General features: G+C 42.1%; 1 protein-coding gene across 1 annotated transcript in view; it reads right to left on the bottom strand.

Annotated features, from left to right (window-relative positions):
* Positions 1-4853: 4853 nt before the first annotated feature.
* Positions 4854-13705, bottom strand: part of FNDC3B (fibronectin type III domain containing 3B) — a 178835-nt gene continuing 169983 nt past the window's right edge. Inside the window, exon 25 of the mRNA XM_014938841.1 lies at positions 4854-8391. Within this exon, the coding sequence (XP_014794327.1) occupies positions 8080-8391 (312 nt within the window). The 3' untranslated portion in view covers positions 4854-8079. The remainder of the gene's footprint in view (positions 8392-13705) is intronic.

Here is a 13705-nt window from a genome sequence, read left to right as displayed (position 1 = left end):
ATGCTCGACCAGCACTTGGCCCCGTTTTGAATGCTGCTGGATCGAAAGAGAAGAACGTTACTCCCTTTTTTCCCTCACATTCTGATTGATTTCCCCATGATTGCAGTGCTGTCCGCGCGACAGGAAAGGCACGGCGCTTTCCAAGCCTTTATTCCCATTGTTCTTCTCCACACAGCCTTCCCTTCCACAAACGACCCCGTGCTACAAAAAATCATCCCTCATTAGGGCAGGCAGGCAGGGAATCTAACACCACGAGCCCGTGCAGTAATAAGCCCGCAGCACGATGAGCTCCGAGGTGCAGAGATTTAAATAACTTTAACACGCCGATATCACAAAAGGCAGCGAAACCTCCTATTCCACATTCTCATTTGCAAGTTAAGCCAATATCCATGGTCACACGTGGGCGTGTGTTCTGCCCAGTTGATAGCACCTGGGTATTTTTATCAAGCGGTGACAGTGCCATTGATTTTTGGAAAACTGGCTGTGCTGTGCCAGGGGCACCAGCGTGGGGCTGCGAAAGGCACAACCTTCTGAGCTGGTTTGGGTGGAACACGCCGTTTTGGACCCGCTGAACTATTGTTAGCTTGTGAGGATGGAGGTGAGTGGCCAGCCCAAGGGTTGGCTTGGTTGGTGCCCCAAGCTCTGGTGGAGAAGTGCTGGAGCAGGGCTCATCCCTCACCCAGCTGCCTTGGGTGCTGCCTGAGCATCTCCAGTCTAATGCCCGTGTAGAAGGAAACAAAACCATTTCAGACATACTCAGATCACAACAGGGGGTTCTTTTTCACAAAAAGCAACCTGATGTCACTCAAAGAGCCACTGCCCCCAGTCGCCCCATCCTCAGACAAAATCACCTTGGACCAGCCCCTGGTTGCCTCAGCCTTGGACAAAGTCGCCTTGGACAAAGTCACCTTGGAGCAACTACTCTTGCTGCGGTGTCAAAAACCACCAGAGGCTTCTCTTGCTGCGGTGTCAAAAACCACCAGAGGTTTGTATTTGCCCAGAGAAGCTGTGGATGCCCCATCCCTGGAGGGGTTCAAGGCCAGGCTGGATGGGGCTTGGAGCAACCTGGTCTGGTGGGAGGTGTCCCTGCCCAGGGCAGGGGGGTGGGAACTCAATGATCTTTAAGGTCCCTTCCAACTCAAACCATCCTATGATTCTATGATAACTTGCACAAGAGTCACTAACGCCCACACTGGGGAGAAGGCAAAGACAGGAGGAGCAGCAGCTTGAGCTCTGCAATCCAGAGCAATCACCATTTCATAACTACACCTAACACCATACCAAGTCCATACAGGAGAAGCCCAGGAAATACTCATCCCTTTTTCCCACTTTTTCCGAGCGTGCTGAACCCTGAGCTCTGCAGCGAGGGCTGGGCAGGCACCAAGCAGCATCCCCCACCAGTGCTGCCCGGGGACATCACCCTGCCCAGTGCCACAGAGCCCTCTGAGCCGAGGACACCACGAGCAGTTCACCAGCACTCTGTGGAAAGGAAGGGCATTTAAGCTATAAATTAATAAATCCAATATTTGCACTGGATTAGGATGAACGTCTCAACTCCATTCACACGTCAATCCTGACAAGATTTCTTCATCCCCACTCTTGGCTCCATTTTATTTGTGGAGAATAATGGCTTTCACGTGACACAAAGTGAGAGAGATGAGCTAATAAAATTACCAAATGACATTCACTGAGCACACCGACCCAAGCAGTTAGTTATTAACCGCGCTAGTAGAACCTAAAAATAGTTTTGATTGCATTCAATGCCATCTATGCCAGCAATTAGTAAAATAAATATAACTACTCAAACTAATAACAGCACATTCACCTGAATAACAGCAGACAGCAGGCCCGGACACTGTGTTTGAAAGCTTCTTGTGAAATCTTATATATTTTTTTAAAATTTTTGCCCAGCCAAGAAACTGCGCATTGAGAGAGAGCAATTGTCAAGAGCAGAAACAGATGCAATCGTTTAGAACGTATTAAATGTAATACTGATGAAATAGCCCTTTCAAGGAATCTCAGCTGGCTTTCTGCTCAGCCATAAAAATATTGAAACAGAATGTACATTTCCTCCCCTCTACTTAACTTGTGGTTCTCGTTTCTGAGAAGAATAAGGGCTGACGTTTTTATCTCCACTCCAAGGCAGGTGAATATTAAGGACGGAGAACACAATTCCACACCACTTCAACAAATCATAGCACATCACGAATTCTGCAATAATTCTACAATTCTAGGGTAAGATTTGCACAGGAAATAAAATTTATACCATCACCTTTCCACAATAGTTTCTTTATAACTTTTCTCTAATACCCTTGGGTGCAGACAGGTCTAACAGAACCATCCGGTTCACGTAGGTGTCACTGATGCCAGGGGAGAATCACCCCATCTCTCTCATCCATAAACTACTCAAATGTTGCTGAGCTCTTGAAAAGATCCATTTAATTTTGGGACAAATGGGTAAAGATCGGGTTGCAGCTGGAGGTTTCTTCAAAAACATGAAGTGGTTTGGTTTTTTTACCCCTTGTTTAATCCCGAAGAAGCACGCAGGCAAGCAGAAGGTGGGAAAGAGCTTCTGGGCTGGGTCTGGCAGGAGCCAAGCAGTTCAGCTCCCTCAGCTTCCCCAGTGGCTGGTGTGTCCCTCAGGTGGGGATTTGGGGGTGCTCTGAGCATCAGAACTCATCCTACCACCTTCCACCAGTTTGAGATTGACTCACATGTGTCACTGGAGTCTCCTCCTCTGGAGATACCCAAAACCCACCTGGAAACCTTCCTGTGCAACCTGCTCTGGGTGGCCCTGCTTTGGCAGGGGGTTGGACTGGATGATCTCCAGAGGTCCCTTCCAACCCCATGTCGTTCTGTGATCTGTCACCTCAAACTTGCAAAAATACACCGGGACCATTGAAAAGTGGTGACTTAAATCCCGTGTTGGAGAGGGACACAGGCTGGAGCTGCTTCCCCCCATTCGCCCCTGACTCATGGTCCTGCAGGACTTTCCCCACCACGGGACGAGGAGCTGCTCTCTCCCTACAGATGCCAAGCACAACCCCACAGCATCCCTCAGTTGACAGTGAGGATGAAACACCGAGCTCCCACCATCACCACTGGTGTCCCTGTCCCTCATGTCTTGCAAAAGCCGCATTTCTCATGGAACTCTCCTCCAGCTGCAGACCTGCAGGTGCTGGGAGACCTCAGCTGGGTCACCCAAGCTGCCCATGGCTTGGCTGAGGACCAGGCCCACCAGGGAGGAGCAGCTCAGGTGATGCTATTTTACACAGCACGCCTCAGAGGCCTCTTGGACCCCCAGTACTTAATTTTCAGGGGTATTTTCAAATACCTCTGCTGTGTTTTGAGACAGGAGGGAGAGGCAGAAGAGCCTTGGTCCCCCGATGCAAAGACTGAAGATCTACCTCCTCTTCAAGCTGGGGCTATTTATAGCTGCCTGAATTTGAGCATCTCCTAAAATTTGAAGACTTGAATGAGTCTGGCAGGAAAGAAAGGCTCTGCAGGAGGGGAACAACATGGATTGACACCACCTCCAGCTCCTCTTTGCCTTCCTATTTGTCCTGGGGAGCGGGTGGCTCCGATCCCACCACATCTTGCTTCGAAACACCGGTTCCTGGTACAGAGACACCCATCCCCTCCCCTTCAACGGGGCTCAAACCTCCTCCACCAAACCAAACACGCTCCCAACTTGTCACAGAGGCTGAAAGTCAAAAAGCAAAACAAATTCTGCCCGTTGTGGCTTTGAGCAGGCTCTTTGATTCCCGAGCCGAGGGAGAATTGCTGCTGCTATAGAAACCGCAGCCACCAGCCCGGGGACCACGCGCCGCGGCCGGCAGAGCTGGAGATTGCTCAAATTGCGAGATGTGCCAGGGGCCACATCCAGCCCCCAGAACCAGCCCACAGGTCGTTTGGAAGGCCACAAAAAAACCATCTAAAAATATCTCAAAACTACAAGCCTCCGCTCTCTTTCAAAACTTTCCAGAGCAGATACTTTTCTCCCACCAGGTACGAGCGAGCAAGAGATGTCAAATGCGACATTTCCCCAGCCTGGTTAACAATTTGCTCCTTATTTCCTTGTGAAACAAAAATCCATTGGAAACTTAGAGCTACTTACCCCGTCTCTGTCCAGTTTGGGTGTGGGAAGGGGAGCCAGAACCTCTGCACCAAACCTGTGGGTTACAACACGAGAAGACAACATCCAGAGCTCAAACACCCCTAAAACCATCTTCCATCACCTCTGTGGACACTCACAGCAACGCTGTCAACCAGGGACTACCCCAAATAATAGAGCTCTTCGGATACCGAAGCAGGAATTACTATTCTATAGACATATTTAACAGATTTTTGTTAAAGAGAGATTTTTTTGGCAAGCGCTGTTTAAATTGGAAAAAAAAAAACCACCAATAAAAACAAAACAACAAAAATCTGATCAAAGTGAAAAAAACAAAACCCTGTTATTTCCTTAGGAAAAACCCACTCATGTTGCAAATTGCAGTAATTAAAGCAAACAAATAAAAAAAGTTGTATTTACACAGTGATTTGAAGGAGAGAAGCTGTTTAAAAACCAAACATTAATGTGTTTACAAAGCTCGACACATACTAGTTAAAAACCAAACATTAATGTGTTTACAAAGAAAGCTCTACACATACTACATTAATTCTTTATGGTGACTAATTGAGTTTAACGAACACCACAAAATCACCCCAATTACAAACCAGAAAGGTCCCGACTTAAATTTGGGGCTCCTCGTTGAGCTTCAGGCTGCAGCAACACCACCGACCTGCCGGGAAGGGGCCCCGCAGACCGAAGGGGCTGCACTCAATTAAGAAAAACTGCTGGTAATATCAGAAAGAATTAAAACATTTATTGGGCATAAATATATTACATATACACTACAGATACAGTTAAGTCTTACATACATAGTGTAGTATTTGCAAAATCTATACATTAAAATTGATATGGCAGTTTTAATACAATGCATATGAAATAGTCTAAAATTTACAATACAAGAAAACTTATGATTATTTTTTTTTTTCTTAAAGTTGAAAAGCTTGGAATGTATGTTCCCATAGTGAGGTAAAAACATTTTATTTTTTTTTTTTTCAATTTAAAGAACTGTGCAAGGATAAGGTTCATACACATTCAGTTAGGGCACTTCTCAATCGTGACACTGAATACCGAGCCACCAAACAGGATTAGAAAACATTTCAAGTTCATCAAGAAAAAAGGCAGAACAATATAAAAACCTCTCTTCTCCTTCCTTAAGGGTTTGAAATATTTGATGTTTCATTCTACCTTCTTTTTTTTTTTTTCATGGTTTCTTGGAGAGCAGAGCCCTTGGGTTGGGGTCAACACTGGCTGTTGATGGACCAAAGGGCATAAAGGCGACCGGGAAAAGACAAGGCATCGGCAAAGGGTGGGTGAGGGAGAATGGAAATCCAACCAGGGATGCTTCAAAAATCCGTGATGCTTTGTGTTTTGGGTTTTTTTTTTGCTAATATACGAATAATAATCAAATCACTATGGCAGGAAAAGAATGTCCAAATGAACTTAACTCAGGACCTGCCCCAATTCCCGCAGGACTCTTTCTCCAATAACCTCGGGGCCGGGCGCTCTCGTTAGCGTGATTATAAGGGACAGCAAACAAATTAGCAGTGACAAAAATGCTTCAAGTGTAACTGATTGCTTTTCGCTACACTTCTGCTGGCTGCTTTTAGCCTCACTTTGTATTTCAAACTTTATCAAATTATCCAAAGCAAAGTGGGTTTAGGTTTTTTTTTTTCCTTTTTATTTTTTATGGAAATTTTTTTTAAAAAGCTGGGATTTCATAGCAGCACTGCTGAAACTATATTCCAAAAAAAAAAATAAGTAAAAGGGGGATCTATTCAAATTTCTGGGTTTCCAAACTAGCGGTCTTTTCATCGTTTTAAAAAATACACTCTTTTCCCCTCCACTGAAGTCAGCTGTATACGCTTTGCTCACAAAATACAGATGCAAGGTCACAAAGTTTCATATCACAAATAAATTTAAATAAGATGTAAATAAATTTGACAAGCCATGACTTTGGCAAGAACAAGAAAAAAAATAGATATATTTAGCTCAATGCCATTAGTTTGCAAGGCTAAATTAAACTAATTATAGTCAATAACAAAATACAGAACATTTCTAATATTTGCTACATCTAGAGAGGCACACAGAATAATTCATTGATCTTAGCACTTTCTTTCCAGAGATGATTATGTTTTTGGATACATGTAAACGTTTGAATCACTGATAATGTTTTTTATTTTATTTTTTGGCATTTAATGTACTAGACGCTCCCATCTTCAAAAACACAAGAAAATGTAAGAAGATTAATAATACTAGGAATGCTGCCAGGTAAAAAGTCGACCTAAAGTACAACAGTATAAAACAGACAAAATATAACATGCTACAGGGAGGGCAGGGAGGGGGATTAGTACATAAGTACACTTTTTCTTTTTTATTTTTTTACAATAAATAAAAGATTGCACTGTAATTGGTATTTAAAGTACTGTATGCAGTATATAGTATAAATAAACCTAAAACAAAAATAATGTTGTTTTTTCCCCATTACTTTGGTTAAGGGAATATTATGCTAGTACAGGACACTGAATCTTAACGACAATGGAGACAGAGCACAAAATAGCTAGGACAAAAGCAAAACCAAGTAGCAAAAATATACAAAAACAAGAGGCAGGGAAATACACTGTGTCTGTTGCACCCTTTTGGAATCTATTTGCACCTCCAGCTCATTTATGTCCCTGAGGTACTTGCACAATGTTGACTTAATATAAATAATCCAATGACTGAAGAGTTAAAATTCTAGTATCTCGATGGATTAAGATGTGTCTCTCGGAAGGGGCAGGCAGGAGGAGGGGGGGACATTCCCATCAGAGCAGGACTCTCATCTGAAATTTTGCCATGTACCAAGTCATTTCAATTAGCCCTGTGGTAAGAATAGCACAGACACCCATTTAAGGTTTTGAAAATAAACAGATCTCATTCCTGATACCTCCAAAAAAGTTCCATAAAATGGATACCCCCTCCAATAACAAGAATAATAATAATTAAAAAAAAAATAAATCAACTGACAGTAAAGTTTGCTTACATTGAGCGTAAATCTCACCTAATTCAGTAGAGGCAGCAAGCTGTCACCAGCTCTAATCATATAAATCAGGATGAACATAATAGAATAATATCTAGTATTAGATTAGGAATAGTTATATACAGTGACAAACAGACAAGTTAAAGCAGCTTTTAAATAGCTGAACATGGGAATAACTAACTATTGCACAATGCCCTCTTACTTAAAATTACTGCTAGGAATCAAAATGGTAAAAAAAAAATCTATAATGCTTCATAATTTATACGCAGTTTGGTTATTTGATTTCTTATACAGGCAGTTTATAGTGTCGCAGCTGTAAAAACAACAGATAATTAAAAAGGTTTTCTTTTTTGACTGCAGGATACCGTTCTGATTTAAATGCACTAAACAGTTAAAATAACAACTTACGTTTCCTCTTGAGAAAAAGTGGGGCAAATGTAGTGAATAATTCATAGGCAACATTGCTAATACTGTTCAAGGAAAACCCAGTACTGTTGACTAACACTGTATTCTAGTCTTACCACTATACACGCTTGTGACTAACGTTTAGGAGGAAAGAGAAGAGACAAAAAAAGTGACTCATGATTAAAATTTCCTAAATAGTAACGATAAAATAAGAGACTGTATGAACTTCAGTGAAAAAAAACCCCAAAATAACATTGAAAAGGCAAATTGGTGACAATTTTGAAACTGTGAAGGAAAACAATCTTGCTTTTGGTATCTGGTTTGCTTGTGTCTCCAGTTTGACCACTTCCTAGTTTTGAATTTCAAAAAGGTGCATCAAAACACTGATTTATCTTTCTTCAAGCTAGAACTGTAAAAAGAAGAGAAGTATATAAAATGTATGGTAGAACAAAAGGATTTCAAAAAAAGGAATATCTGAATAAATGTGTGGATTATAATGCGTAGCATTAGTTAAATTTGTATCTCAGAACTTCCATTGGATTCTCTACTTCATAAAGAAGTATTGTAATATACAGGCGAATATAATTGACAAACTTGCAAAGCCAAGAACGATGAGGGCTGCAAACTGTTCATCAGTAGGAATCATGCTCTTGATCTTCGAGTCATCTATGCTTCCCATTTCTCCTGCAAGCATGAGCTCATTTCGCTGAAGCATAAAGGCAACGGATGGGCTGAAAGGTCCACTAAGCTCCTGTGAGGTATCCAAGCACCGGCGGCAGACGCAGACGCGAAACCGATAGTCTGTGTTGACTTGAAGGCCTGAGATGTGGAATGTGGTCTCTTCTCCCTTGTACACCTTCAAAAACAAAACAGCAAGCACAGCCATGAATGGAGAGCAAGACAACCTTCTCCTCCTTCCATAGCACCAAACAATTTAAAAGGGTTTGGCCCAGAAATTCAAATTTAAAACAATTTAAAAGGGTTTGCAAGGTTTTGGGCCAGAAAGTTAGGTCAAGTCTAGGTCTAGCTGAAGCTCTCAAGGGGAAAACTCACTAGGTCAATGCAGGTTTTGGAAACTGCATATGGAAGACTATTGTGGAAGACTATTTAAGAAGTGCCCAACCACAAGAGGTCTCAATACAGAGTGTTCAACAGAGTCAACACATGCAAGGACAGACATGACTTCAGGCAATGAATCAACCATAAGACATCTCTTATGGGTCATATCAGACCCATCTCTTCTGTCTAATAAACACCACAAACATATTTCTGTACTCTTAAAACGTGGCTATGTGCCTAAAACACGTCTAAGACATAAGCACCACACTTGGCCCCAGAAGGAAGAAAACCTGCAAACTAAGGTTATTGCAAGAACATTCACTGTATAATTGTAAAATTGGTTACAAATACTATTTTAATGTACTTTCCTCACATTTCTCTCAAGAGTCAGCAATCTTGCCAGAAATTACACTTTTAGAATTGTGGATACAATAAAATGTTATTAAGGTATAAAAAAAAAAAGCTCTTCTTGGCCGCCTTGTATGTGATTCTTTAGCAATCCAAAGCCATCACGTATTTATGTTAATCAAATGTAGGTACCGCATGACTCAGAGAGCATGAGTCACAATATGAGAAAGAAGAGAGATAACTGAGTATCCAAGAGACAGTTTTGCGACTTAAATGGAAAAAGACCACTGGAAACATTCACGAACTCTGGAAACAAATAACCAGTCAACAATTTATATAACAGAGGGGTGTTGAAACTGGTATTTTACGAAATGAAAAACGCATCACAAGTGCCTGTGTCTGCTGGAAAAAAAAAACCTATCCTGAACTTCAGATAGTGCTTCCCCTGCTCATTGAGCTGGTTTCCTTCTCCTCGCCGTGGGAGTGGAAGGCTGAGAGCATCTCTGCCCGCCGGGAGGTAAGAACCCAGCTCAGGAAAGAGTGACAAGAGGGAAATTAAACCTGAGCCAACAGAAGATTTCCTGTGCGTTACCCTGGAGTCAGACACGCAGGAGGAAGAGGAGGAGACATGCTTGGCTGAACACCACTTGAAGAGTCCAGCCTCCCTGCCGGTGCTTGCCCCTGAGACTCATCCTTCAGTTAAGAAACCGGTCGCTGGTTTCTCAAAAATCACAGAATCTTCTAGGTTGGAAGGGACCTTAAAGATCATCTTGTCCAACCGTCAACCTGACTGACAAAAATAGACACCCACACAACAGACAAGAAGCATCACTATCACTAAACCATACCTCCCAGCACTTCATCAACCCGTCTTTTGAACACCTCCAGGGATGGGGCCTCAACCACCTCCCTGGGCAGCCCATTCCAATGGCTGAGAACCCTTTCGGTGAAAAATTTTTTCCTAATATCCAGCCTGAACCTTCCCTGGGGTAACTTGAGGCCATTTCTTCTTGTCCTGTCGCCTGTGACTTGAGAGAAGAGACCGACCCCCATCTCTCTACAACCTCCTTTCAGGTAGTTGTAGAGAGCAATAAGGTCTCCCCTCAGCCTCCTCTTCTCCAGGCTGAAGAAGTTCTGGGACAAAAGATTGGGGGTTTTCTTCCGCTCATTCTCTCCCCTCCTTTTAAACTTTCACAGTTTTTCTCAATACAGTTTCAAGGATGGGGACTCTGAGTTTCCAGACTAAATAGAAGTCCTCAAACTGGCTCCCGTTTCTTGGCCCTGAGGCATAAATCAAGAAGCAATGTTTAAACAAAGTTACGTTACCTTTCTTGAGTACGCTCAGCGTTCAGAGGAAGCTCGCTCTCACTCAAGTGACAGGAATAAAACAATTTCATCCCGTAAATCTCTGCATTAAACCACAGCTATGCACTGTCGCCTTTCTCGGCGTCTTTGCTTCTCTTCCCAAGGCCAATGAGAAGTGAGTCATTAAGTCCTTACAGTAATTGCAGGGCAAACAAAACTGCAAGTGCTGTAGCAGTCCGTAGAAATAACGTGAAGATTGAAACATCTGTTTGCAAAGCGTACTTCGGTCCAAGAACGTCTCTCCCACTCTATTTTCTGATGGCATTTCCATTTGTTAATACCCACCTCTTGTGGGCAACTGTCCTCCACCTACTCCACCATCAACGCTACATCTTGTACGTGGTTAATACTTCACTTTAGTCCTAAATATAAATGATCGTGCAAAGAAAAGTTGCGTGCATTTGGCATGTAAATGCCGGCTACGCAAGTAATTAAAAAAGGGATGCGTTCTTCCACAGGACCAGAGTCAGGATTCTTCTACTTGGAAGAGTTACCTAACTCCCATTTCTCTAGACTCTGAGACGTGGTGACTCAAAGCATCTGTCCTTACAAAACAACTCTAATCAAGCTATGGTTTCTGGTGCTGTTGTAATTATTAATTTAGTTTCAAAATGCGTCATCAAAAGAGCTCTACGTGCCTTTGCCATAAACGAACCTCTGCAACCAATATGAGCGTTTCTAAAACAAAATGAAAACCCAGTAAAATCCAAATAATGACATTGAATAAAACTGTTACAACCTAATCTTCATAAATGACATTTAACAGGTACTAGGGATGGGATATATACCACCTGTCTTTGCATTGAAAAAAAACCTATCCAGTTAATTGTTTTTTCACTTGTTTTCTTCTGTCAGGGTGGTGAATACCAGTGTAACTGGAGGCTAAGTTTGGCTAAATCAAAGACCTGTATCTTCATTACAGTCTAATAAATACAGATAACCACATTCACTCAAGCCAGCCAGTCAACAGCACTTCTCAGAAAAAAGCCAGTCAAGTCAGGGAAGAGCCTCGATAAAGTTTGAGAAACAGCTGAAAAACGGAGTAAGGGAATTAATATTCAGTAACGATAAAGACAAAACATTTCCCACACTAGAGCTAGGAAGGTGGTGGAAATAAATTGTCCTGCTTCCAGTGGTTTGATGAGCATTTAGCATCCACCAGTGGATCCATGTCCTTTCTCAGTAACAGGTAAAAAATTAGTGTGGCTAATTATCATTTACTTCTGACAGGAGCCTCTGTGCCCTCCACCAGTGGCTGCAGCGAGCACCTTGGGGACACTACTGGCTCTGGCTCAATTTTGTCTCCATTAGTATCTTTAGGACCAGGTTAAGTTGAGGCAGGATGCCCTCAGCACAATGACATAGCTTGGCTGCAAATAGTTACACTCTGTGAATGCACTTCACACACACAACAGAGAGGAAAAAAGAATAAAACAATTATGTACGAGGTCTTTAAATTGGCTAAATAAATATTAAACCAAATATGGCTGTATAAAGCAGCACACTTTTTTTTATAGGCAGCACATTAGGCTTTGGTGGCCAACAAGTCAAAGTAAAGTGGCTATCCAATTTATCACTTTCAGTGCCTAAAACCAGCTTTTCTGTTTAGGTACCTGAGAATATAATAAAAACACGATGAGCTTTTTTGCCTGGCTCCCTCAATGAAAATATCATCACGAGCAATAAACTGCTGCTGAAGCCTCTTATGGCATTTGATCCTATCGATCAAGCCAGACAGCTCAGAGAATTCCTGTGGGCAAGCATTTCTCAATTTCACCCACGTCATTAAATAATTCCAAACCCGCTCCATCTTTTCCAAATAATAAAAATGACAGCCACAATTGCCCTATAAGCGACACACTGGTAACCTTGCCTGGCTGTCCCACTCCGCTGCAATGAGCAGTGTCTTTAATAATTAATAAAAGCCTATTTTGTACTGTGATAAGAAGGTCAAGAACCAGAGGCAGGTTTCAATCTATGTAGGCACCACGCTCCCTTGAAAGACTTAATTTCTTCTAAGTCACCTGACAGATTTCTCTTTAAAAAAAATGGCTTATTACTTTATCCAAACACAAAATCAGCTTCGCTCCTTTCACTGTTGAGGTGCCAGTAAAGCCCTAGGAGATGTGTGGACAGCCTTGTCTCCTAAACAACGCCAACAAGAGCCCCTCAAGATGACCTTGCGTGAGGTGGGCTGCACTGAAAAGCTCTAAGGGAAGGAAATTATTTGCTCCATCTCATGACACATCAGGAGGCAGAGAAAATACTCAACACAAGTCGCATTAATATAAATGCCAATGGGTACTGTACAATTATGGTGTATTTTGGCACACAACCAGCACAAGCGCCTCTGACTTGCTATTTTTAAAATGGGAAAACCCGTTTATTGCCGATTTACACTAATTAACAGTGCACTGAACGTGTTTCAGAGATTCAGGATTTGTGTGAGCTTTCTTATTGAGCCCAGGGAGACTCTGTGCTCGACACCGTGCCACTCTGTGTGCACAACCATTCCCCAAACAGTCATGGGATACGTCAAATACAGTCATTGTTAAAAAAAGGTTCTAACTCAGTTTTCACAATGATAGGATCTTCCTTTTCCAAGCTTTCATTTGGATGAAAAGACTAAAATCTACTACGTAAAGCACACAATATTCTTGTTAATAAAACACCATGGCACCAGTTTAAAATCTGTAACACGGTATGAATGCTAAGCCAGCATCACAAAAGGCATATTGACATCTTCCTATTGTGCTTGTCAGAATAACAACATCTTTGTACAATTTCCTGGGGGAGAAACATAGGCGTTTATCAAACATTCTTCCATTCTCAATACAAAAGAAGAGATTGACATCCATCATCATCTTGATTTCTGCCGTGCATAGTCGCTTCCACAGATGGCAACGTTTTACCCTTTAATTGGTTTGTTCTGCTCCAGGAGATACCCGCACATGGACTTACACTCATTCATTTAAACACTGAAAGCACGAATCAGGGCTTTTAGATAAAATGAGGAAACTAGTTTTGGTCACCTATCAGCTGAACTCATCTGAAATAAATCAACGGGGCGCAGACAGGGAGACGTGGCTCCATGGATTTCAAATGTCTTCCTAGTTAAAACTGTTCAAGCCCTTTCCTTAAATAATTTTCTTTAAATTGGTGCAACTAAGCGATCTATTGACAGGATTAAAGACTTGTTACAGAGAAACAGCTTTATATGCTCATTAGTTGAAAAGCTTCAACTATATCCATGGATTTCAAATGTCTTCCTAGTTAAAACTGTTCAAGCCCTTTCCTTAAATAATTTTCTTTAAATTGGTGCAACTAAGCGATCTATTGACAGGATTAAAGACTTGTTACAGAGAGACAGCTTTATATGCTCATTAGTTGAAAGGCTT

The sequence above is a fragment of the Calidris pugnax genome, unplaced genomic scaffold (genome assembly GCF_001431845.1).
Source record: "Calidris pugnax isolate Ruff unplaced genomic scaffold, ASM143184v1 scaffold52, whole genome shotgun sequence".
Classification (NCBI taxonomy): Eukaryota; Metazoa; Chordata; class Aves; order Charadriiformes; family Scolopacidae; genus Calidris; species Calidris pugnax.
This window is presented reverse-complemented; position numbering and strand designations above follow the sequence as displayed.